At 41.0% G+C, this 22,817-nt stretch overlaps 1 protein-coding gene across 2 annotated transcripts; it reads left to right on the top strand.

The window, feature by feature from the left end:
* Nucleotides 1–209: 209 nt before the first annotated feature.
* LOC133541440 (cytochrome P450 2K1-like) lies at nt 210–18,921 on the top strand. 2 transcript variants are annotated; one of them, XM_061884870.1, is made up of 10 exons: nt 825–972; nt 1,047–1,209; nt 2,092–2,125; nt 3,400–3,549; nt 3,625–3,785; nt 16,035–16,214; nt 16,296–16,437; nt 16,512–16,696; nt 16,776–16,917; nt 16,990–18,921. In XM_061884870.1, exons 2-10 carry the CDS (start codon nt 1,147–1,149, stop codon nt 17,175–17,177), a joined length of 1,245 nt encoding a protein of 414 aa, XP_061740854.1. In that variant the 5' UTR covers nt 825–972; nt 1,047–1,146; the 3' UTR covers nt 17,178–18,921. The 2 variants fall into 2 exon arrangements, with proteins under 2 accessions (XP_061740853.1, XP_061740854.1); XM_061884869.1 differs by lacking the exon at nt 2,092–2,125 and having other exon boundaries at nt 210–972; nt 16,990–18,917.
* Nucleotides 18,922–22,817: the final 3,896 nt, after the last annotated feature.

Below are 22,817 nucleotides of genomic sequence, written 5' to 3' on the forward strand. Positions count from 1 at the left end.
CCCTCCTATGAGTGGTGAGCCCATTGGAGGGATGACCCACGTTGCCTCTTCGGGCTGTGCCCGGCCGGGCCCCATGGAGACAGGCCCGACCACCAGGCGCTCGCCATCGTGCCCCAACTCCGGGCCTGGCTCCAGAGCGGGGCCCCGGTGACCCACGTCCGGGCGAGGGAAATCTGGGTTCATTTTGTTGTAATTCCATAGAAGTCTTTGAGCTGCTCTTTGTCTGATCACTCACCTAGGACCTGTTTGTCTTGGGAGACCCTACCAGGGGGCATGAAAGCCCCCAGACAACATAGCTCCTAGGATCATTGGGACACTCAAACTCCTCTACCACGGTAAGGTAGCAGCTCAGAGAGGAGCATATTAGGAATATATATATTAAATCTAGGTCTTAACTACGCCCCCTTTGTGTCTGTGTCGTCTACTCCCCCGCCGTACACAACTTAATTGTTGATTAAAATGTGGGGGAGTATGTTGTTTTTTTTTGCCACTCAAGAAATAAAATTTGACTAGTATTTTTATTCAATGTTTTATTTGTAGAGAATCCAAACTGCACTTTTGTCAAGTAGTACAGAGCGATTACAAGGTGTTTATCATCTTGAATGCCTCTATGAACTTTGTATCCTTTTTTTGAACGGATTTATTTTGTTGACGATACTGTGTTAACACGCCCACTGGAGTGTGATTGGGGGAACAGATCCTCCTCAGCTTTTATAGAGAGCCACTGAGCGTGTGCAGCAGGTGTGTTTGTGAAAGTTTGTGCCCTGACACAGCATGTTTGAAGAGTTCCTGCAGGCTCCTGCTTTGGCCTCCTGGTTGGGGCTTCTTGCAGGCTTGCTGGCCGTCTATCTTTTGTACTCCAGTTGGACTTTCCAAGACAATCAGAAGCATCCTCCTGGGCCCAGACGTCTTCCTTTGCTTGGTAACCTGCATCAGCTGGATCTTGAGAAGGTTGATAAGTCTCTTTTGAAGGTGAGTCGTTCTTGTTTTTTTCATACTGATGTTTAAGTGCATGTGTTGCATGGACCTAACCCTGATTTGTTTAGCTGTCTAAAAGGTACGGACCGGTGTTTACCGTCTACTTCGGACTCAAAAAAGTGGTGGTCTTGGCTGGTAGCAAGGCTGTCAGGCAGGCTCTCATCAACCATGCCGAGGAGTTTGGGGAGAGAGAAATCAGCCCGTTATTCCACGATTTCGCCAAAGGGCATGGTAAATATTTCTTATGTCTAGGGGTTTCTAAAACATGCTGGGTCACCAACTAAAACGTTCATATTACACTTCAAAAATTGTAGTGTTGATAGAATTGTTGTCCGAATGTTGCTAGTTACATTTGATTATGACAGTCCAATAAAAATTTTGTGTGTATTCAGTGGTTCCTAAAGATTTGCATTGCATGACTCAATATGGTATGATGGGGACTCAATATGATGTAGTTGTTCAATTCGCATAATTGAAAAAAGGCTTCAAAGGTATACAAATCATTATAATTTTTTGTGTCAACGTATAATTTTCATGTTACACTATATCATTTTTTTCTGTTTTTTTTTTATTTTCAATTGTTGCTGCTTATTATATCACTACAGTCTAAAACAGGCTGCACATTGTACACCCTTGGCTTATTTACATGTATTACTCTGCCCTCCCTGAATGTTGGAATGTAATTCGGCAGATAAGCAAACAGTCCTTTAAAGTAAAGATGAAAGAAAGTTTTTTCTTGATAACCTCCGTAATGAAGTTGTAAAACTAGGCACAGAAAGGAAAAGTACATTAATTTTCATAAAGTAAACATACAGTACAGGCCAAACGTTTGGACACACCTTCTCATTTCAATGGGTTTTCTTTATTTTCATGACTATTTACATTGTAGATTATCACTGAAGGCAACAAAACTATGACACCTGTGAAATGAATAACCAATTCAGGTGACAACCTCTTGAAACCCATCAAGAGGATACCAAGAGTGTGCAAAGCAGTAATCAGTTTTTGCCTTAGCTTCCACGTGTGATCGGCACGCATCCTTTTTAGTTGTTTTCTGTTTTGCTATGATTTATGAGAAATAAATAATCTCCTACCTCACGCTGTCGTCCGTAGTTGTCCGTCTGCATCTGGGAGGAACGACCCCGCAGTAAGTTGCGACCCTCTCGTGACAGTTGATGTGTGGTTGCTATGCTTAAATATAACTACAAGGACCTGGTTGTGCAGATAAATTAACGTTATGTCAGGTCCTATTAATAAGAGGGAGAAGCGATAGAAAATAGACGGATGTATGGATATTAATCAAATCGTACATGCATGAAGATGATGGATAAATATTAATCTTTAGCAAATTAGTGTGGTACGCCGAGTTTACCCAGACATGTTATTTGCATACTTGCCAACCTTGAGACCTCCGATTTCGGGAGGTGGGGTGTGGGGGGCGTGTTCAGGGATGGGGCAGAGGCATGGTTGGGGGTGTGGTCGGGGGCGTGGTTGGGGTGGGCCGTGGTTAAGAGGGGAGTAGTATATTTACATCTACAATTCACCAACTCGAATATACATGTATGAAATACTTGACTTTCAGTGAATTATAGCTATATATATTTATTTTATTACATTTATAAATAAGAGAAATAGTTGAATTTCAGACGGCACCTATCAAATACACAGTAATTGAAAGACAGTTGTTCTACTAACTGTACTGTGCTTGCTGGTTAGTAAAAAAACAACAACAACACCACTTACCTTTCACTATTTGAGTAACCTTTGTTCTGCCACTTGCGTACTGGCGAGAGTCACTTGCCCTCAGGTGCGCAACACCACATAAATTGTTGGCTAATCAAAAAGCAACCCCATAACGCTATAGCCAACATTCACCAGGAGATGGCGACAGACAAAATAGAATCACTCTATTACAGATGGCGTCGCCATGGCTGTAACTTCCTCGTTCTTCTGCTTCGTCTCCTTGTGTGTGCAGTTTTTTCATCAAAATCCGTAGATGTTGTAACGTGATTGGGCAGGCAAGCTGTTTATATAGGTGGAAAGCGGACGTGAAAACAGGCTGTCCCTACTCAGGTCCGCATGGAGCTGGAGGGGGCGCGTCCTCCAGCTCCGCTGAATTTCGGGAGATTTTCGGGATACAATTTCTTCCGGGAGGTTTTCGGGAGAGGCGCTGAATTTCGGGAGCCTCCCGGAAAATCCGGGAGGGTTGGCAAGTATGGTTATTTGGCAGATCACTGTTTGTTACCCTCGGTCTGACACCCAGAAAAAGTACACTTGAGACAGAAAGATCCAAAAGACAATAAACGGATAGGGAGAAGTTTCAGGAACATGATTCCAGGCGGAAAGAGATACAGTAATTGAAATGAAATTGCACTAAAAACGTGTTTTCTATTCTAACTCAAAATTGCCACTTGCTTACAGGCATAGTATTCTCAAATGGTGATGGCTGGAAGGAAATGAGGCGCTTTACCTTAACAACTTTGAAAGATTTTGGGATGGGCAAGAGACTCATTGAGGAGAAAATCTCTGAAGAATGTCACAACCTGATGGAAGAGTTTGAAAAACATAAAGGTAACTTTTTTTGCCTGACTTGAATCAACCTTACTTTGGTACGGTTTTCTAAAGTACTCTTGTCTTTCCTCTCAGGCAAAGCCTTCGACAACACGATGATCATGACCTACGCGGCTTCAAATATCATTTCTGCCATCATATTCGGAAAGAGGTTTGACTTCAAAGATCCAGTCCTGCGGGATATGGTGGAAAATGACAAAGAAATCATCCGTCTGGCTGGAACTGCTTCCATCGTGGTACTCCATTAACTAGTTGTCAACTTATAGGCAGGCCTGTCGCAACCGGATGGCAAACTAGGCAATGTCCTAGGGCAGGGGTCGGCAACCCAAAATGTTAAAAGCGCCATATTGGACCAAAAATACAAAAAAAAGTCTGTCTGGAGCTGCACAAAATTTTATGCCTTATGTAAATGTTATAATGAAAACAACACATGATGTACGTGTTGACATTAGCCTACTATCAAAGGCTGATGCAAGTCTTTGTTGACAGAAATGTTGTATTTAAATTTCTATTCTACACATTTTTGCAACAATGGAAAACATTAGTAAAATGGAGGCTTCTCAGAAGATGAGATAACTCCTGGAAATTAATGGTTTATAATGGCCAAAGGTATAGATGCGTGTGTTCAAGTTGAAGGAAACGGCAGGCTGTCTTCTTCTAATGGATTTATTACATCTTTGCAAGCTGGGTAACGTTTGCTGTGGTCTGGAACAACATGGCACACCAACAACTATCGGAAATGCAGCCAATATTACATGCAGATAATATGTCATGAGACAAATACAGGACATAAGTAAATGAAATTAAATGAGCTCAAATATACCGACAAACGAGGCATAATGATGCAATATGTACATACAGCTAGCCTAAATAGCATGTTAGCATCGATTAACTTGCTGTCATACACTGACCAAATATGCCCTATTACCACTCCCAACAAGTCAATGACTTCAACAAAGCTCACCTTTGTGCATTCACACACAACACAAAACATTTGGTGGACAAAATGAGACAAAGAAGGAGTGGCATAAAACACGTCTTTCTGTGGCAGCGTCGGAGAAAGTTGTACAAACTACGATGAGTTCAAGGATCGCTGAAATTAGTAGGACAAAACGGTGCTTGCCAAATACTCTCATCAGTGAAGCATGTATAACATAAACAGTGGGATTTCTAACAATTAGGAAGGTTTGTGCCATGTTTGTTCTTCTACAGAAAATATGTTATATTTTTCCATTTTCACACATCTCTGAAAGAGGTCCAGGGAGCCACTAGGGCGGCGCTAAAGAGCCACGGACTGCTGACCCCCGGCCTAGGGTCCCCTTCGGACAACGACGAGTCATGTATTCAAATTTAACAGCAACAACTACTTTGTGATTCTATCAACGATAAATACAATGAGTGTGTCAGAATAATTAAGTAAAAGTTAAGTACCCATGATTGTCACATACACACAAGGTGTGGGGAAATTATTCTCTGCATTTGACCCATCAACCTTGATCACCCCCCTGGCCTGGGGTGGAGGGGAGTTGTGAGCAGCAGGGGTGGCCGCGCCCGGGAATAATTTTTAGTGATTTAACCCCAATTACAACCCTTGATGCTGAGTTACAAGCAGAGGTAATGGGTCCCATTTTTATAGTCTTTGGTAAGACTCGGCCTGGGTTTGAACGCACGACCTACCAATCTCAGGGCGGACACTCTAACCACTAGGCTAATAATGCCAAATACACTGTCGGAATCCCCCTTACAGGCCCCTTTCAGCAGTCAAAAGTGTCACATAGAGATGTCCGATAATATCGGACTGCTGATATTATCAGCTGATAGATGCTTTAAAATGTATTATTGGAAAGCTTCGGTATCGGCTTCAAAAAGTAAAATTTATGACTTTTTAAAATGCCGCTGTATGGAGTGGTACACGGACGTAGGGAGAAGTACAGAGCGCCAATCAACCTTAAAGGCACTTCCTTTGTGTGCCGGCCTAGTCACATAATATCTACGGCTTTCCACACACACAAGTTAATGCAATGCATACTTGGTCAACGGCCACACAGGTCACACTGAAGGTGCCCCTATAAACAACTTTAACACTGTTACAAATATGCGCCACATTGTGAACCCACACCAAACAAGAATGGCAAACACATTTCGGGAGAAAATCCGCACCGTAAAACAACATTAACACAACAGAACAAATACCCAGAATCCATTGCAGCACAAACCCTTCGGGGACGCTACAATACATACCCCCCCCCCGCTACCTTCACCTCAAAACCGCCCACCTCAACCTCCTCATGCTCTCTCAAAATCCAAGCTGCTGTTTTGAGGCATGTTAAAAAACTTAATGCACTTTGTGACTTCAATAATGAATATGGCAGTGCCATGTTGGCATTTTTTTCCATAACATGTGTTGATTTATTTTGGAAAACCTTGTTACATTGTTGATTGCATTCAGCGGGGGCATCACAACAAAATTAGGCATAATAATGTGTTAATTCCACAACCGTATACATCGGTTGATGTCGGAATCGGTAATTAAGAGTTGGACAATATCGGAATATCGGATATCGACAAGAAAGCCATTATCGGACAGCTCTAGTCTCATATATACAATGACACAACAGCACGGTGTCAATGACACTGTCGGAATCCCCCTAAAGAGTCCCTCGTCGCGACGTACTCTGAACTTTTGCGTCGAAAATGAAACAAATTTACTCTTCAGGAAGCCAGAAGTGGAAGAGAAACAAGAGCAAGAGAGAGTGAAGAAACAACCAAAGACTGGTAAGACTTCCTCTTCGTGGCTCTGTGGCTACCTTGACTTATTGTTCATGTAAATATCCACCATGCAGGCCAAAACAGATGTGCTTAATGCATTTAAATTTAAATGTGATTTGTTAGCCCCATAGTCAGTGTATGCAATGTAAGAATAAGCAAGGGTTTCTTTTAAAGCGATTACAAATAAATTAATGAATTACAAACTAGCTCACCTTACCTGTTCTTTCTCCCAGGTGCTTTGCTCAAATTCCTATGCCCTCCACCTAAAATGGTTGTGTGACACCAGTGATGATGAAGGTACAGTGTAATTTTTTTATCTGACTGTTCAAGTGCCCCTTTTTGATAATATACTGCAGTAAATGTTACATATACATATTGTACATAAGTACAGTACATACTAGTCTTGTCCCAATACCGGTACCAAAAATTATTTTGATCCTTAAAGGTACTTTTTGATTATTTTCTAAATAAAAGGGACGACAAAATAGTTGCATGATTGGCTTTGTTTTAACAAAAAATCTTAGGGTACATTAAACATTTTTCTTATTGCAAGTTTGTCCTTAGATAAAACAGCGAACATACAACACAACTTGTCTTTTAGTAGTAAGTAAGCAAACAAAGGCTTCTAATTTAGTCTGCTGACATATCCATCCATCCATCTTCTTCCGCTTATCCGAGGTCGGGTCGCGGGGGCAGCAGCCTAAGCAGGGAAGCCCAGACTCTCCTCTCCCCAGCCAATTCGTCCAGCTCTTCCCGGGGTATCCCGAGGCGTTCCCAGGCCAGCCGGGAGTCATAGTCTTCCCAACGTGTCCTGGGTCTTCCCCGTGGCCTCCCACCGGTCGGACGTCCCCGAAACACCTCCTTAAGGAGGCGTTCAGGTGGCATCCTGACCAGATGCCCGAACCACCTCATCTGGCTCCTCTCGATGTGGAGGAGCAGCGGCTTTACTTTGAGCTCCTCCCGGATGGCGGTGCTTCTCACCCTATCTCTAAGGGAGAGCCCCGCCAGAGGAAGCTAATTTCGGTCGCCTGTACCCGTGATCTCGTCCTTTCGGTCATAACCAAAAGCTCACGACCATAGGTGAGGATGGGAACGTAGATCGACCCGTAAATTGAGAGCTTTGCCTTCCGGCTCAGCTCCTTCTTCACAACAACGGATAGATACAGCGCCCAGATTACTGAAGACGCCGCACCGATCCGCCTGTCGATCTCACGATCCACTCTTCCCTCACTCGTGAACAAAACTCCTAGGTAATTGAACTCCTCCACTTGGGGCAGGGTCTCCTCCCCAACCCGGAGATGGCATTCCACCCTTTTCCGGGCGAGAACCAGGGACTCGGACTTGGAGGTTCTGATTCTCATCCCAGTCGCTTCACACCCGGCTGCGAACCGATCCAGTGAGAGCTGAAGATCCCGGTCAGATGAAGCCATCAGAACCACATCATCTGCAAAAAGCAGAGACCTAATCCTGCAGCCACCAAACCGGATCCCCTTAACGCCTTGACTGTGCCTAGAAGTTCTGTCTGTAAAAGTTATGAACAGAATCAGTGACAAAGGGCAGCCTTGGCGGATTCCAACCCTCACTGGAAACGTGTCCGACTTACTGCCGGCAATGCGGACCAAGCTCTGACACTAATCCTACAGGGAGCGGACCGTCACAATAAGACAGTCCGATGCCCCGTACTCTCTGAGCACTCCCCACTGCTGACATATGCAGTAACATATTGTGTCATTTATCATTTTATTATTTTGTCAAAACATAGCAAGGTCCCAGCAGGCACAAGACATTAAAACAATGTTGAGAACTTGTTGAATCAACTCAAACAACATGCTCGTAGACAACGTTTAATCAATGTTGGGTTCTGACGTTGATTTGACCATTGAAATTTGGTCATTTACGGACCGATATCCTACAACACAAACAAACACAACATTGAAACAACATGCTTTATGACTGTCAGGACTTTGACTTGGATTTGTTGTGCTTCTTCGACGCAGAGGGAATTTGGGACGAGCCAGGCGTGAGTTAAGGTACATGATTAATTTATTTACACACTATAATACAAAAACAGGGAAAACAAAAGGCGCGCTCAGTAGTGGATAATAATCTAGACTAAACTCCAAACAAAACAGCACAATGGCATGACTATATACAAAAAAACTAAAGATAATATCAATGGTACAAACCAAACCAAAAACTTGCACAGAGGCATAAATACAAACAAGATCTCACGTCGCATGGTCAAAACAATAATCAGCGTGGCAAGGAAAGGTAGGTGCGTGGTCTTGAGGGTTCGATACAAAGTCTGGTAGGTAGGTATGTAAAGTTCCCAGGCCGAGGAACATGAAACAAATGACTTAAATACTAGCTGTGGTAATTAGAAACAGGTGTGAGAGCTGAGGACCGGGGCAAGGTGAAAATCAACGAGTTGTCATGGTAACAAAAACAAACCAGGAGATGCAAAAGCAAGAACTGAATGTCCAAAAAACAAAACATAACATGACCAAAACGAAACATGATGCAGATTCACAGTCATGACATTGACAACATTTATTCAATGTCAGGTTGTGACAACTGTACAAAAGACTGTCTCTGTTTTCTTTTTTCTTTTTGTGTCGTTGGGTTGCTTGAGTGTAGTTCACTTTCGCGATACTGGAGGGGGCATTGAACGCATCATTTCATCAGCAACTACTTTTTGGTGCTTTTTGATACTTTTTCAAAATAAAGGGGACCACAAAAAAGTTGCATTATTGGCTTTATTTTAACAAAAAGAAATACAGTACATTAAACATATGTTTCTTATTGCAGTTAAGTCCCTAAATAAAATAGTGTACATACTACATAACTTGTCTTTTAGTCGTAAGTAAACAAACAAAGACTCCTAATTATTCTGCTGACATATTCAGTAACATATTGTGTAATTTTCCATTCTATTATTTTGTCACAATTTTTAAGGACAAGTGGTAGAAAAAGAATTATTAATCTACTTGTTCATTTGCTGTTATTATCTGCTTCTTTTTTCTTTTAACATGTTCTATTTACACTTCTGTTAAAATGTAATAGTCACTCATTCTTATGTTGTTTGATAATTTACATTAAATTTGGATAATACAACAAATTTGGGTATCGATCTGATACCAAGTCGTTACAGGATCATACATTGGTCATATTCAAAGGTCATATTTCCTGAGTTTATAAACATAATACAAATGTCCAAAAACTAAAGAAGATTTTGTGATGCTGAAAATGATCGATGTCATCATAGATATCGGCTGTGCTCGGTAGGTATCATTACAGTGGATGTTAGGTGTAGATCCACCAATGGCGTTTGTTTACATTTTGATGCCGGTGAGTTACGGTGTGTAGTGAAACATGTTTAGCTATTCCTCGTCCTGCAGGGATGATACTTGTAAGAAACTCACTTTATTGGTCGCCATGGAGACAAGGATTAGTGATTTAGAAGTAGCTAAAAAAACTGCCGACTGCGAATGGATGTTCGCCGCTAGCTAGCTAGCCATGTCTTACAGCACCTCTTCCTGAGGGCTTTTCGGTGTTATAATTTCACCTTTATCGTTAGTTTTTAAGCCAAAATGCGTCCGTTCTCCCTTTTCTGTCTACACACTGTGTCTGCTTGTAAGTACTCCGTGAGTGTGCGCTGCCGAACATGCTTGTCTGCTTGTAAACAAGCAATGTCATGACGTGACGACAACAAGGGCGCGAGAGGTTGGGGACCAATCTTTTCAGAGGCGGTATAGTACCGAATAGGATTCATTAGTATGGTGCTACTATACTAACACCGGTATACCGTACAACCTTGGTACATACATCGATACATACAAACATATTTCATCTTTTGTTTTACATATTCACACTCAATGTCCATACCGTCAATTCATATTTTCAAATGTAAGGTGTGTGTTAATATCCACGTAACGAATGCTCAACTATTGCACTCTATTTATGTACAGTAAAATATGCTTGATGATATCATTCTTATTTTTCCAACAGTGCCTTTAACTTCCCCCTAAGTTTCTAAGGAGGAAAAAGATGAAAACCATGACCAAAGTCTGCATCGACTTCAGCAAGGCCGCTTGAGTCCACACCACTTACCAGTGCAGATGTTCAAAGAGAAAAATTATGTTTACATTTTTTGTTTGCTTATTTATTTATTTGTTGTGTTTACTAAGGGGATGTGACGGCAACGGACACAGGGGGCAGTAATGTTCATACATCTATGATATATATAGTCAATGTATATATTATAATAACAAACAATACCACTGAACTATATAATGGAGTATGACAAAATCCAAGAGTGTATGTGTGTGACTATGTGTGTTGATTAGTTGAAGTGTGTGTTACCAAAGTGTTGACGAGCGCAAAGGAACGAGAACGTCCATGGGGCAGGCAGGATCAGGGGCGAGAGAGAGGAGTCAGAGTCCAGGGGCGAGCGAGGAGTCGAGGAACGAGGGAGGCATTTTGAAATCCAGAGCGACGGAAGGAAAACACTGCTGAAAACACAGGGGAATACAAAGGACACATCAAGCCACGGAGAGGAAACAAAAATAGAGCATTAAGCTTAGCTTACGGTTCACCATATGAGAACTAAGTTCCCGCGCCGATCCTTGGGTCCACTGGTCCCTTTTATAAAGCTTATCGTCATCAGTCACAGGTGTGCAGATTGACTGATCGTCTGCAGGCTTGAAGTTGCGTGGGCGTGCTGCGCTCAGCGTGAGCGGGGGCTTGTCCAGGTGAGCTGTAAGCGGGTCCTCTGGGTGGTCCCGCAGCGGAGGGAGACGCAGCCTGCACGTGTGCCGCAACATTATTGGCTATTTAAGAAACCAATGTTTAGTTTTTTTCTGTTTGCAAATATTTAGTTTTTCTTAGCACATGTTATATTTTTCTTATTAATATTTATATTTTACAAGTTAGGTTTTCAGTTTATATTAATGTTCATAACACATTTGATAGAATGTATGCATACTGATAAAATGTTTTAATAAAAAATGTTTGGGACTGAAAAAAATTGAGTGTGATGTGCTTCAATTGGTTATACCAAAGGCTATAAAAATGGGACCCATTACCTCCCTGCTTGGCACTCATCATCAAGGGTTGAAATTGGGGGTTAAATAACCAAAAATGATACCAGAGCGCGGTCACTGCTGCTGCTCACTGCTCCCCTCACCTCCCAGGGGGTGAACCAAGGGGATGGGTCAGAGGCAGGGGGTAATTTCACAGCACATACAGTGAGTGTGACTATCTGTGGTACTTTAACTTTAATTAATTACATTTTTAAAATATATCTGGGGAGGGGGGCGAGGTGGGTGATGAGGATATGGGCCCCCAGAATACCTTGAAATGGGCCTACGTATAGGACCTAAAAAGATGAGTCAGTTGCATTGCATTTTCTCATATGGACTCCTTAGGTCAGGGGTCGGCAACCTTTACCACTCAAAGAGCCATTTTGACCCGTTTCACAAAATAAAGAAAACTATGCTACCACCAAACCCGCCATCCCCCCCCTAAACCCGCCCACCTCAACCGACGCACAGTGGGGGTGTATAATGTAGCCCGGAATAGTTTGGGATACATGGGATTCTGGGTATTTGTTCCATTGTGTTTATGTTGTGTTACGGTGCGGATGTTCTCCCGAAATGTGTTTGTCATTTTTGTTTGGTTTGGGTTCACAGTGTGGTGCATATTAGTAAGAGTGTTAAAGTTGTTTATATCACAACCCTCAGTGTAACCTGTATGGCTGTTGAACAAGTATGCATTGCAGTCGCACACTAGATGTGGCCGGCCGGCACTCAGATAGCATAGTATTAAAGCGGACGCGACGACATGGTCGAGAAGACGTTTAAGGCATTGCCATCATGGCATGCCCTCATTATTGTTGTCCGGGTGAAAATCTGAGAATTTTATCCTGGGGAGATTTCTGGGAGAGGCACTGAAATCTGGAAAAATGGGGCGGTCGGCAAGTACAGTTGTGATCAAAATTATTCAACCCCCACACAATTTTGGTGTTTTAGCAAGTTGGACATTTATTCCGTATTTTGTTTATAGTCATATCAAATAAAGATGTGTCAAATAGACAAATGCAACTTTAATTTGTAACACTGCATTTTACAAAATACCAAAAAAGTTGTAGTTCCTCAGTTGTTACCCGGGGGTTTTTCACCACTGTACGCTTCAAATACCGGACAGCAGTTGCACACAGCATTCTCTTTCTACCACGCCTAGGTAGTGTTTCCACTGTGCCTTTAGCTTTAAACTTGCGAGTTATGCTCCCAACTGTGTCTCTTGGAATGTGTAATGTCTTTGCTATTTTCTTATATCCATATCCTTTCTTATGAAGAGAAATTACCTCCTCTCTTGACTTCTTTGACCACTCCCTGGACTTCACCATGTTGCAAATACACCATTGACCATCTCCAAGAGGCTGAGCGTCACAGTCTTTTTCAATCAGTTTAATTGTTGCTTGTTATGATTCTAATCACATCTACAGGTGTTTTCAACACCTGATTGAAAAGACCTTATTCGAATTCTGTTCTTAAGAGTTATGATCTTCAAGGGGTTGAATAATTTTGTCAATGAGATATTAAGAGAAATAACACTGTTTGGTATGTTTCAAAATATAATGTTGTAATTCAAGTTGCATTTGTCTATTTAATGCATCTTTATTTGATATGACTAGAAACAAAATACGGAATAAATGTCCAACTTGGTAAAACACCAAAATTGTGTGTGGGTTGAATAATTTTGATCACAACTGTATGCGGCTGAGCCACATCAGAGTGATCCAAGAGCCGCATGCGGCTCCGTAGCCGCGGGTTGCCGACCGCTGCCCTAGGTGCACTTATATGTACCAAAAAAGAAGTGGCGGTACATAAAACTGGTTGTGATGAAATACGCAGAACAAAGATGGTTTGTTTTGTACCAAAAAACCCCACCGCCACTTTAGGAGCTTTGCTGAAGTAAACTCTTGATTATTACTCTTTAACATGACACACACAGTTATTGCACCAATGAGGCACGAAGTGTGGTTTAAAGCTAATACAAAAATAGGTTATTTTATTATAATTAAGTAAAAATCAATGAAAAAGCCTCTAGAATGCTATATTGTCAGAAGGCATTGCAAACTAGTAAATCCATTGGAATTCCAAAATCAATATAAAGTACACAAGGCAAGGCACAAGGCAACATGCTCTCTTCCCATTGGCTCAGATACGCAAGTCCATCCTGCCACATACACAATATAACGAGAGCCGATACAAAAGGCAGCATGGTTCTGTTGGTAGAGCGGCCGTGCTTGCAACTGGAGGGTTCCAGGTTTGATCCCTGCTGTTGTGTTTTTGGGCAGGATACTTTACCCACCTGCCCCTAGTGCCACCCACACTGGTTTAAATGCAACTTAGTGGGTTTCACTATGTAAAGCGCTTTTAGTCACGAAAGAAAAGTGCTTTATAAATGGGATTCACTTCACTTCACAAAATCTGCATCCAAAAATGCTGACTTTATATAGAAGGCACTTTTTATTACGAAAATCCTATAATTGAGAAGAGGCAAGTCAACTACAAAACCCAACAGAAGGAAGTTGGCATGTTGTGTAAAGGGTAAATAAAAACAGAATACAATGATTTGCAAATCTTTTTCAAGTTATATTCAATTGAATAGACTGCAAAGACAAGATATTTAATTTTCCAACTGAGAAACTTTTTTTTTTTTTTTAAATAATCATTAACTTAGAATTTAATGGCAACAACACATTGAAAAAAAGTTTGCAGAGGGGCCTTTTTGCCACTGTGTTACATGGCCTTTCCTTTTAACACCACTCAGTAAATGTTTAGGAACTGAGGAGACACATTTTTGAAGCTTTTCAGGTGGAATTCTTTCCCATTCTTGCTTGATGTACAGCTTAAGTAGTCGTATTTTACGCTTCATAATCTTTTTCAATGCAAGGCAGGTCTATACTACATGCAGGCCAGTCTAGTACCCGCACTCTTTTACTATGAAGCCATGCTGTTGTAACACGTGGCTTGGCATTGTCTTGCTGAAATAAGCAGGGGCGTCCATGATAACGTTGCTTGGATGGCAACATATGTTGCTCCAAAACCTGTACGTACCTTTCAGCATTAATGGTGTTTCCACAGATGTGTAAGTTACCCATGCCTTGGGCACTAATACACCTCCATACCATCACAGATGCTGGCTTTTGCGCCTAAAACAATCCTGATAGTGCTTTTCCTCTTTGGTCCGGAGGAAACGACGTCCAATTTCCAAAAACAATTTGAAATGTGGTCTCTTCAGACCACAGAACACTTTTCCACATTGCATCAGTCCATATTTGATGGGTTTAGGCCCAGCAAAGCCGGCGGTGTCTCTGGGTGTTGTTGATAAATGGCTTTCTCTTTGCATAGTAGAGTTTTAACTTGCACTTACAGATGTAGCGACAAACTGTAGTTACTGACAGTGGTTTTCTGAAGTGTTCCTGAACCTAGAGGGTGATATCCTTTACACACTGATGTCTGTATTCGATGCAGTACCACCTGAGGGATCGAATGTCCGTAATATCATCGCTTACATGCAATGATTTCTCCAGACTCTCTGAAATTTTTGTTGACATTACGGACCGTAGATGGTGAAATCCCTAAATTCCTTGCAATAGCTCGTTGTGAAATGTTGTTCTTAAACTGTTGGACAATTTGCTTACAAAGTGGTGACCCTCGCCCCATCCTTGTTTGTGAATGACTGAGCATTTCATGGAAGCTGCTTGTATACCCAGTCATGGCACCCACCTGTTCCCAATTAGCCTGTTCACCTGTGGGATGTTCCAAATAAGTGTTTGATGAGCATTTCTCAACTTTCTCAGTCTTTTTTGCCACTTGTGCCAGCTTTTTTGAAACATGTTGCAGGCATCAAATTCCAAATGAGCTAATATTTGCAAAAAATACCTAAGTTTACCAGCTTGAATGTTAAGTATCTTGTCTTTGCAGTCTATTCAATTGAATATAAGTTGAAAAGGATTTGCAAATCATTGTATTCTGTTTTTATGTACCATTTACACAACGTGCCAACTCCACTGGATTTTGTTTATATAGTATGTGTTTGTGTGTGTGTGTGTGTGTGTGTAAATATATATATATATATATATATATATATATATATATATATATATATGTATGTATTTTTTTTTCCATGAGGGAACTCTCCTGAAGGAATCAATAAAGATCTATCTATCTATCTATCTATCTATCTATCTATCTATCTATCTATCTATCTATCTATCTATCTATCCATCCATCTATCTATGCCCTCTTGCGGTTGCGACGGGTGCTGGAGCCTATCCCAGCTGCACTCGGCGGAAGGCAGGGTACACCCTGGACAATTAGCCACCTCAACATTCATAACTCATATTCACACATCCATTTAGTGTTGTTCCGCCCGACAAAGGGTAGAAAATTGATGGATATATATATATATATATATATATATATATATATATATATATATATATACACACTGTATAAATGTATATATATATAAATATATATAAAACAACCCTGATTAACACTGTTTAGATTTGTAACAAAAAGCAGCACTTTTATTTTAGAACCCCCTCTGTCAGTATATATCTACTAATTAAGCATTATTGTTATTTAAAAGTGATATTTGTTTTGCTCACCAAAAATAATGATGTCTATTTTTATCCATGACAGATCTATAATACTTTTCCAATGCTGGGTCCTTGGCTTAAAAACTGGAGGGATTTCATGAAGAATACTGAGGACTACAAGCAGCATTTTTTGCAATTAGTAAACAAACTAAGGGAGACTTTCAATCCTGACATATGTCGGTGCTTTATCGATGCTTTCTGCACACGTAAGCTGAGTCTGGAGGTAAGACGTCATTGTGTTTACATTTTCAGCTCTCCTTAATGCAACCATAATTTAAAAAAAATATATGTTTTCTATTGTAAGGATTCTGATGCTCAAGGGGTGCACTACCATGATGACAACCTGGTCGGCAGTGTCATGGATTTGTTTGGCGCTGGAACTGACACAACATCAAACACTCTTCGCTGGAGTCTACTTTTAATGGCCAAGTATCCTCAAATACAAGGTGCACATCATAATAATATTGCATTAGTGAGTAGTGGTGGAGTGGCATTACTATCAGTGGTCTATTTTCTGCAGATCGGGTCCAGGAGGAGCTTAGTAGAGTGGTGGGAGACCGTCAGATCACAATGGAGGACAGGAGGAACCTGCCTTACATCGATGCTGTCATCCACGAGACACAGAGGTTCGCCAACATCGTTCCCACTTCCGTCACTCACAGCACCAGCAGAGACGTCACCTTCCAGGGATACTTCATTGAAAAGGTCAGCTGTTGCTCGGTAAATAAAGGATCCCAATTAAGTCAAAAGATAATTAATGCTTTTTGTCACTTGGTGCACCAAGGGGACCACTGTGCTCCCTCTGCTGACATCTGTCCTCTATGATGAGAGTGAGTGGGAGACACCAAACACCTTCAACCCTTCCCACTTCCTGGACAAGGAGGGTAAATTCATCAAAAGGGATGCTTTCTTGCCTTTCTCTGCAGGTATTACATCTTTTTCTTTTTTTTTTAAAGTTACTTTCTGTTAGATTACCTTACAGTACATTCCCTTTGCAGGCCGCAGGGCTTGTCTTGGGGAAGGTCTGGCCCGGATGGAGCTCTTCCTCTTCTTCACACACCTCCTGCAGCGCTTTCGATTCACCCCTGCACCCGGGATGTCGGAGGACCAGCTGGATTTGACCCCAGCGGTGGGCTTTACACTCAGTCCTCTACCACACCAGTTGTGTGCTGTGAGTCGCCACTGAGAAGTTGTTTAGATAAAAGTAAAAGGAGTGTCTCATACCTTTGCACTCAGTCTGTCATCTTAGGATCAATGATTGATATTATTGATATTAAAATTGAGTTTTCCTTGGCTAAAATATCAAAGGACTGCAAATAATGACCAAACTGTGACGCATGAATGACTTTCATATAATCAACATACAGTTAGTTACTTATAACTTTTCTATTGTTATTAGAGAATGTATTTGTAATTGTGTCAAAGCAGTCTTAAACGATACTGTGAACGGCTTCTTGCCGCCATCGTGCGGGTTGCATGCAAGTCTCCATGGGGCCCTAAGCAAAATTTGATTTTGGGGCCCTATTTCTGCCAATAATATTGATTGTTGATCATTGACACACTTACTACAGTTGTGATCAAAATTATTCAACCCCCACACAATTTTGGTGTTTTAGCAAGTTGGACATGTATTCCATATTTTGTTTCTAGTCATATCAAATAAAGATGCATTAAATAGACAAATGCAACTTGAATTACAACATTGTATTTTGTAACATACCAAACAGTGTTATTTCTCTTAATATCTCATTGACAAAATTATTCAACCCCTTGAAGATCATAATTCTTAAGAACAGAATTTGAATATGGTCTTTTCAATCAGGTGTTGAAAACACCTGTAGATGTGATTAGAACCATAACAAGCAACAATTAAACTGATTGAAAAAGACTGTGACGCTCAGCTTCTTGGAGATGGTCAATGGTGTATTTGTAACATGGTGAAGTCCAGGGAGTGGTCAAAGAAGTCAAGAGAGGAGGTCATTTCTCTTCATAAGAAAGGATATGGATATAAGAAAATAGCAAAGACATTACACATTCCAAGAGACACAGTTAGGAGCATAATTCGCAAGTTTAAAGCTAAAGGCACAGTGGAAAGACTACCTGGGCGTGGTAGAAAGAGGATGCTGTGTGGTATTTGAAGCGTACAGTGGTGGAAAAACTGAGGAACTACAACTTTTTTGGTATTTTGTAAAATACAGAGTTACACTTTAAGTTGCATTTGTCTATTTGACACATCTTTATTTGATACGACCATAGACAAAATACGGAATAAATGTCCAACTTGCTAAAACACCAAAATTGTGTGGGGGTTGAATAATTTTGATCACAACTGTATAAACTCATTGCAGCTCTGGCAGTGTTGTTTACCTTATCCCAGTGGTTCTCAACCTTTTTTCAGTGATGTACCCCCTGTGAACATTTTTTTAATTCAAGTACCCGCTAATCAGAGCAAAGCATTTTGGGTTGAAAAAACAGATAAATAAGTAAAATACAGCACTATGTCATTAGTTTCTGATTTATTAAATTGTATAACAGTGCAACATATTGCTCATTTGTAGTGGTCTTTCTTGTACTATTTGGAAAAAAAGATATAAAAAATAACTAAAAACTTGTTGAAAAATAAACAAGTGATTCAATTATAAATAAAGATGTCTACACATAGAAGTAATCATCAACTTAAAGTGTCCTCTTTGGGGATTGTAATAGAGATCCATCTGGATTCATGAACTTAATTCTAAAAATTTCTTCGCAAAAAAAGAAATCTTTAACATCAATATTTATGGAACATGTCCACAAAAAAATCTAGCTGTCAACACTGAATATTGCATTGTTGCATTTCTTTTCACAGTTTATGAACTTACACTCATATTTTGTTGAAGTATTATTCAATAAATATATTTATAAAGGATTTTTGAATTGTTGCTATTTTTTAGAATATTTAAAAAAATTCTCAAGTACCCCTTGGTATACCTTCAAGTACCCCCAGGGGTACGCGTACCCCCATTTGAGAACCACTGCATTATCCTATTGTCAGCCTGGCATGTCTTTACAAATGACATGTCATTTATAAAGATATGGGCGTGGCCCAGTTAAGAACATAAATAATACCAATAAATGAACGAATGATGTCCAGAGTGCCACATATGGTTCCTAATCTTAAAATGTAAAAAACATTCAGCTACAAGAGTGGCCTGAGGTTGAACAGTCCAAGTGATAAAGCGTTGTATTTACAGTAAAAGTCTCATCTTGTCTCATCAGTCTTGTACATATTAGTCTTTAATTACTAGTTCATATTTTTAGTTAATTGTTCATATTTAATGTTTACTTCGTACAAAGAGAGCAGTCTACTGAAGTTAAATTCCATGTGTGTTAAACATAACTGGAAACTAAAGCTGATTCTGATTCACTTTATTATTTTTGGTAACAAAAACCTGAAACAGCAATGTGCAAAAATACTTCGTAGTGCAAGAAAAACAATAAAGTGCAACGATAAAATCACTTAAATATATATAAAAAGGAAAAAATTTAATTGTACAAAAACCAACATAATTAAATTAAATATCAAGCAAATGCTTAAATAATATTAATGAACAGAGTTACCAAAAACAAGGTAACATAACGGTTTATAAACAAATATAAAGTTACTACATATTAAAACTATGTAAATGTACATAACGATGTGCAAACATTTTTGGGGGAAAAAAATCAAAATAAACTACCTTAATTCACACGTTTGACCATCACATCACCGTTTTGTTCCTCTGTTTTTCACCACCCACTCCTTAAAACCTGTGCTTCCTGTCATTTATGACATCACTATTTGAACGGCCAGTTAAAAGATAAATTACACGCGTTTTTAAACCAGCTAGCTAATTTGCTAATTACAGCTACACATCTCTTTGATAAACTTTTTATTACCAACTCATGCAAACATACCTTTATCATGGCATTTTTTCTCCTCTTCCACTTTCTTCTTCTTTCTTTTTTTCTGCACCTGAAGGATATGTCCTTTTTTGTGACATTGTTTTGCCTCCATCTGCGCTTTTGATGCCCAGTGCGCACTGGCATTGCACGGCAGGCGGCAAACGTCGCAGGTGCAGCAGAGGCAGAGAGCTTTGACATTTAAAGGGAGGTGGAAAAATCACTAGGTCTAGATCAGCAGCAGCACTCCGTTGACCTAAAATTGTGTTTTTGTACAATATTGTATCTTTGATCATTTAGGAATCATCAGTCGGACTCGTACATGCAAAAAATAAAAAATAAGAATTTTTTGTTAATTGCTTTTGGGGGCCCACTGGTGGCCGCGGGGCCCTAATAAAGCGCTTAGTTCGCTTATGCTTTGGGCCGGCTCTTGTTCCATGGACCATTGATGGAGGACATCGCTGAGCAGGTTTGACTCGTTTATTATTTCAATAAACCATTTTGTGTCCCAGTCGGTCGTGCCGATTTCCAGCGCTTCGTGCTCTGCTGCTTGTCTCGGCTGGCCTTTCGGTCACCGGTGACTCCGTCTTCCTCAGGGGCTCATCGTTCGTCTGTTCGTTCGTCCGGTCGTTCGTCCGGTCGTTCGTCCGGTCGTTCGTCCGGTCGTTCGTCCGGTCGTTCGTCCGGTCGTTCGTCCGGTCGTCCGTCCGGTCGTTCGTCCGGTCGTTCGTCCGGTCGTTCGTGCGGTCGTTCGTCCGGTCGTTCGTCCGGTCGTTCGTCCGGTCGTTCCTCCGGTCGTTCTTCCGGTCGTTCGTCCGGTCGTTCGTCCGGTCGTTCGTCCGGTCGTTCGTCCGGTCGTTCGTCCGGTCGTTCGTCCGGTCGTTCGTCCGGTCGTTCGTCCGGTCGTTCCTCCGGTCGTTCCTCCGGTCGTTCGTCCGGTCGTTCGTCCGGTCGTTCGTCCGGTCGTTCGTCTGGCTGTCTTTACTTCGACTCTCTCCTACTCCTTCTGCCCCGATTGCTCCTCCTTCTCCCCTTTCATACAGCAGGAGGAGATGCACAGATTGAGAGCAGGTGTGTGTGTGTTACGCACCTGGTTCTGATCGCTGCAGCGTCGCTCCAGGCGCGCCCCGCCTCTCCGTTCCGCTGCATACTCGCCATCTTGAGTAGGACCACAGTGTGCCTTACCCCGCTGTCGGCCCGTCGGTTCCGTCTCTCCACAGATACATTTTATTTTGTAATTTATTGCTTATATCATAAACAGATAAACTAATGCAAACTTGGATTGTCCTGATAATGTCACTTTCTCCTTTTAATACAATGTAACCTTTGGTAAAGTCAAACAAAAAATGACAAAATCCAATGATAACATCAGAAGTTACAAGACGAAATTGTATGCGTTTTTATTTTGTACATCCATTTCCCACCGCGTATTCCCTATGGCAGTGGTGTCGAACTCAAATACAGAGTGGGCCAAAATTTAAAACTGAACAAAGCCGCGGGCCGAGGTTGAACAAATTAACCTTTTAATAGGGACCCAAAAAAGTTTTGCATTGAATATTGAACAAGCAAGGCTTATATAACTTTATAGTGACATGCAAAATCGAGTTTCAAATAATAATAATAATTAAAAAATATCAATGGCATATCAAATAAAAGTTTAATAAAAATTGAATGCCTCTTTTCGGCTGTGGGGTTTAGGTGGACGGGGTTTGGTGATAGCGGGGGGTGTATATTGTAGCGTCCCGGAAGAGTTAGTGCTGCAAGGCGTTCTGGGTATTTGTTCTGTTGTGTTTATGTTGTGTTACGGTGCGGATGTTCTCCCGAAATTTAGTCTGATTAGTTTTGCCATTCAACCTATCACCAGGTGCATGTTATATCAAACAATGAAAAACAATATGCAATATGAAAATAAACAAGAAGAAATAACAGTCTAGGCTCCAGACATCGGCCAACAGTCTCACTGGCTGAAGCAGAGGGGGAGGAGGCTGGCAGACATGTACTAAAATATACGTCCACTACACTGTGATGTCACACTGTGTCCACTGTTATTAAAAAGACTGCAAAACACAGCGTTCAGAGACATCCCAAACTGTGTGCAAACTCATGCCCAAATATAGCAACCTCCTGAGGTGACATTTTGAAATGTTGTTTAACACGACTATTTAACATTGTATTGACATTTATGAGTTAATATCGAAGGTGCCCTTCAAAATCTTTCGACCTTTTACGACATTTACTTGTGTCCCTTCCCGTTCAAATATACCCCAAAATAAACGTTTAACTCAATGACACCAATGTTCCTTACAGGCTTACTGGAATGAGATTTTCTTATTTAAACGGGGATATCAGGTCCATTCTATGTGTCATACTTGATCATTTCGCGATATTGCCATATTTTTGCTGAAAGGATTTAGTAGAGAACATCGACGATAAAGTTCGCAACATTTGGTCGCTAATAAGAAAGCCTTGCCTGTACCGGAAGTATGTGCGCGTTATGTCACGGGTTGTAGGGCTCCTCACATCCTCACATTGTTTACAATCATGGCCACCAGCAGCAAGAGTGATTCGGACCGAAAAAGCGACAATTTCCCCATTAATTTGAGCGAGTATGAAAGATTCGTGGATGAGGAAAGTTAGAGTGAAATGCTTTAAAAAAAAAAAAAAAAAAGGCGACGGCAGTGGGAGCGATTCAGATGTTATTAGACACATTTACTAGGATAATTCTGGAAAATCCTTATCTGCTTATTAAGTTACTAGTGTTTTAGTGAGATTATAACAGGGGTGTCAAACTCTAATACAGTGTGGGCCAAAATTTAAAACTGAACAAAGCCGCGGGCCAAGGTTGAACAAATTAACCTTTTAGGTGGTAGCGTGTATTGTAGTGTCCCGGAAGAGTTAGTGCTGC

This window comes from Nerophis ophidion, linkage group LG23 (assembly GCF_033978795.1).
Source record: "Nerophis ophidion isolate RoL-2023_Sa linkage group LG23, RoL_Noph_v1.0, whole genome shotgun sequence".
Lineage (NCBI taxonomy): Eukaryota > Metazoa > Chordata > Actinopteri > Syngnathiformes > Syngnathidae > Nerophis > Nerophis ophidion.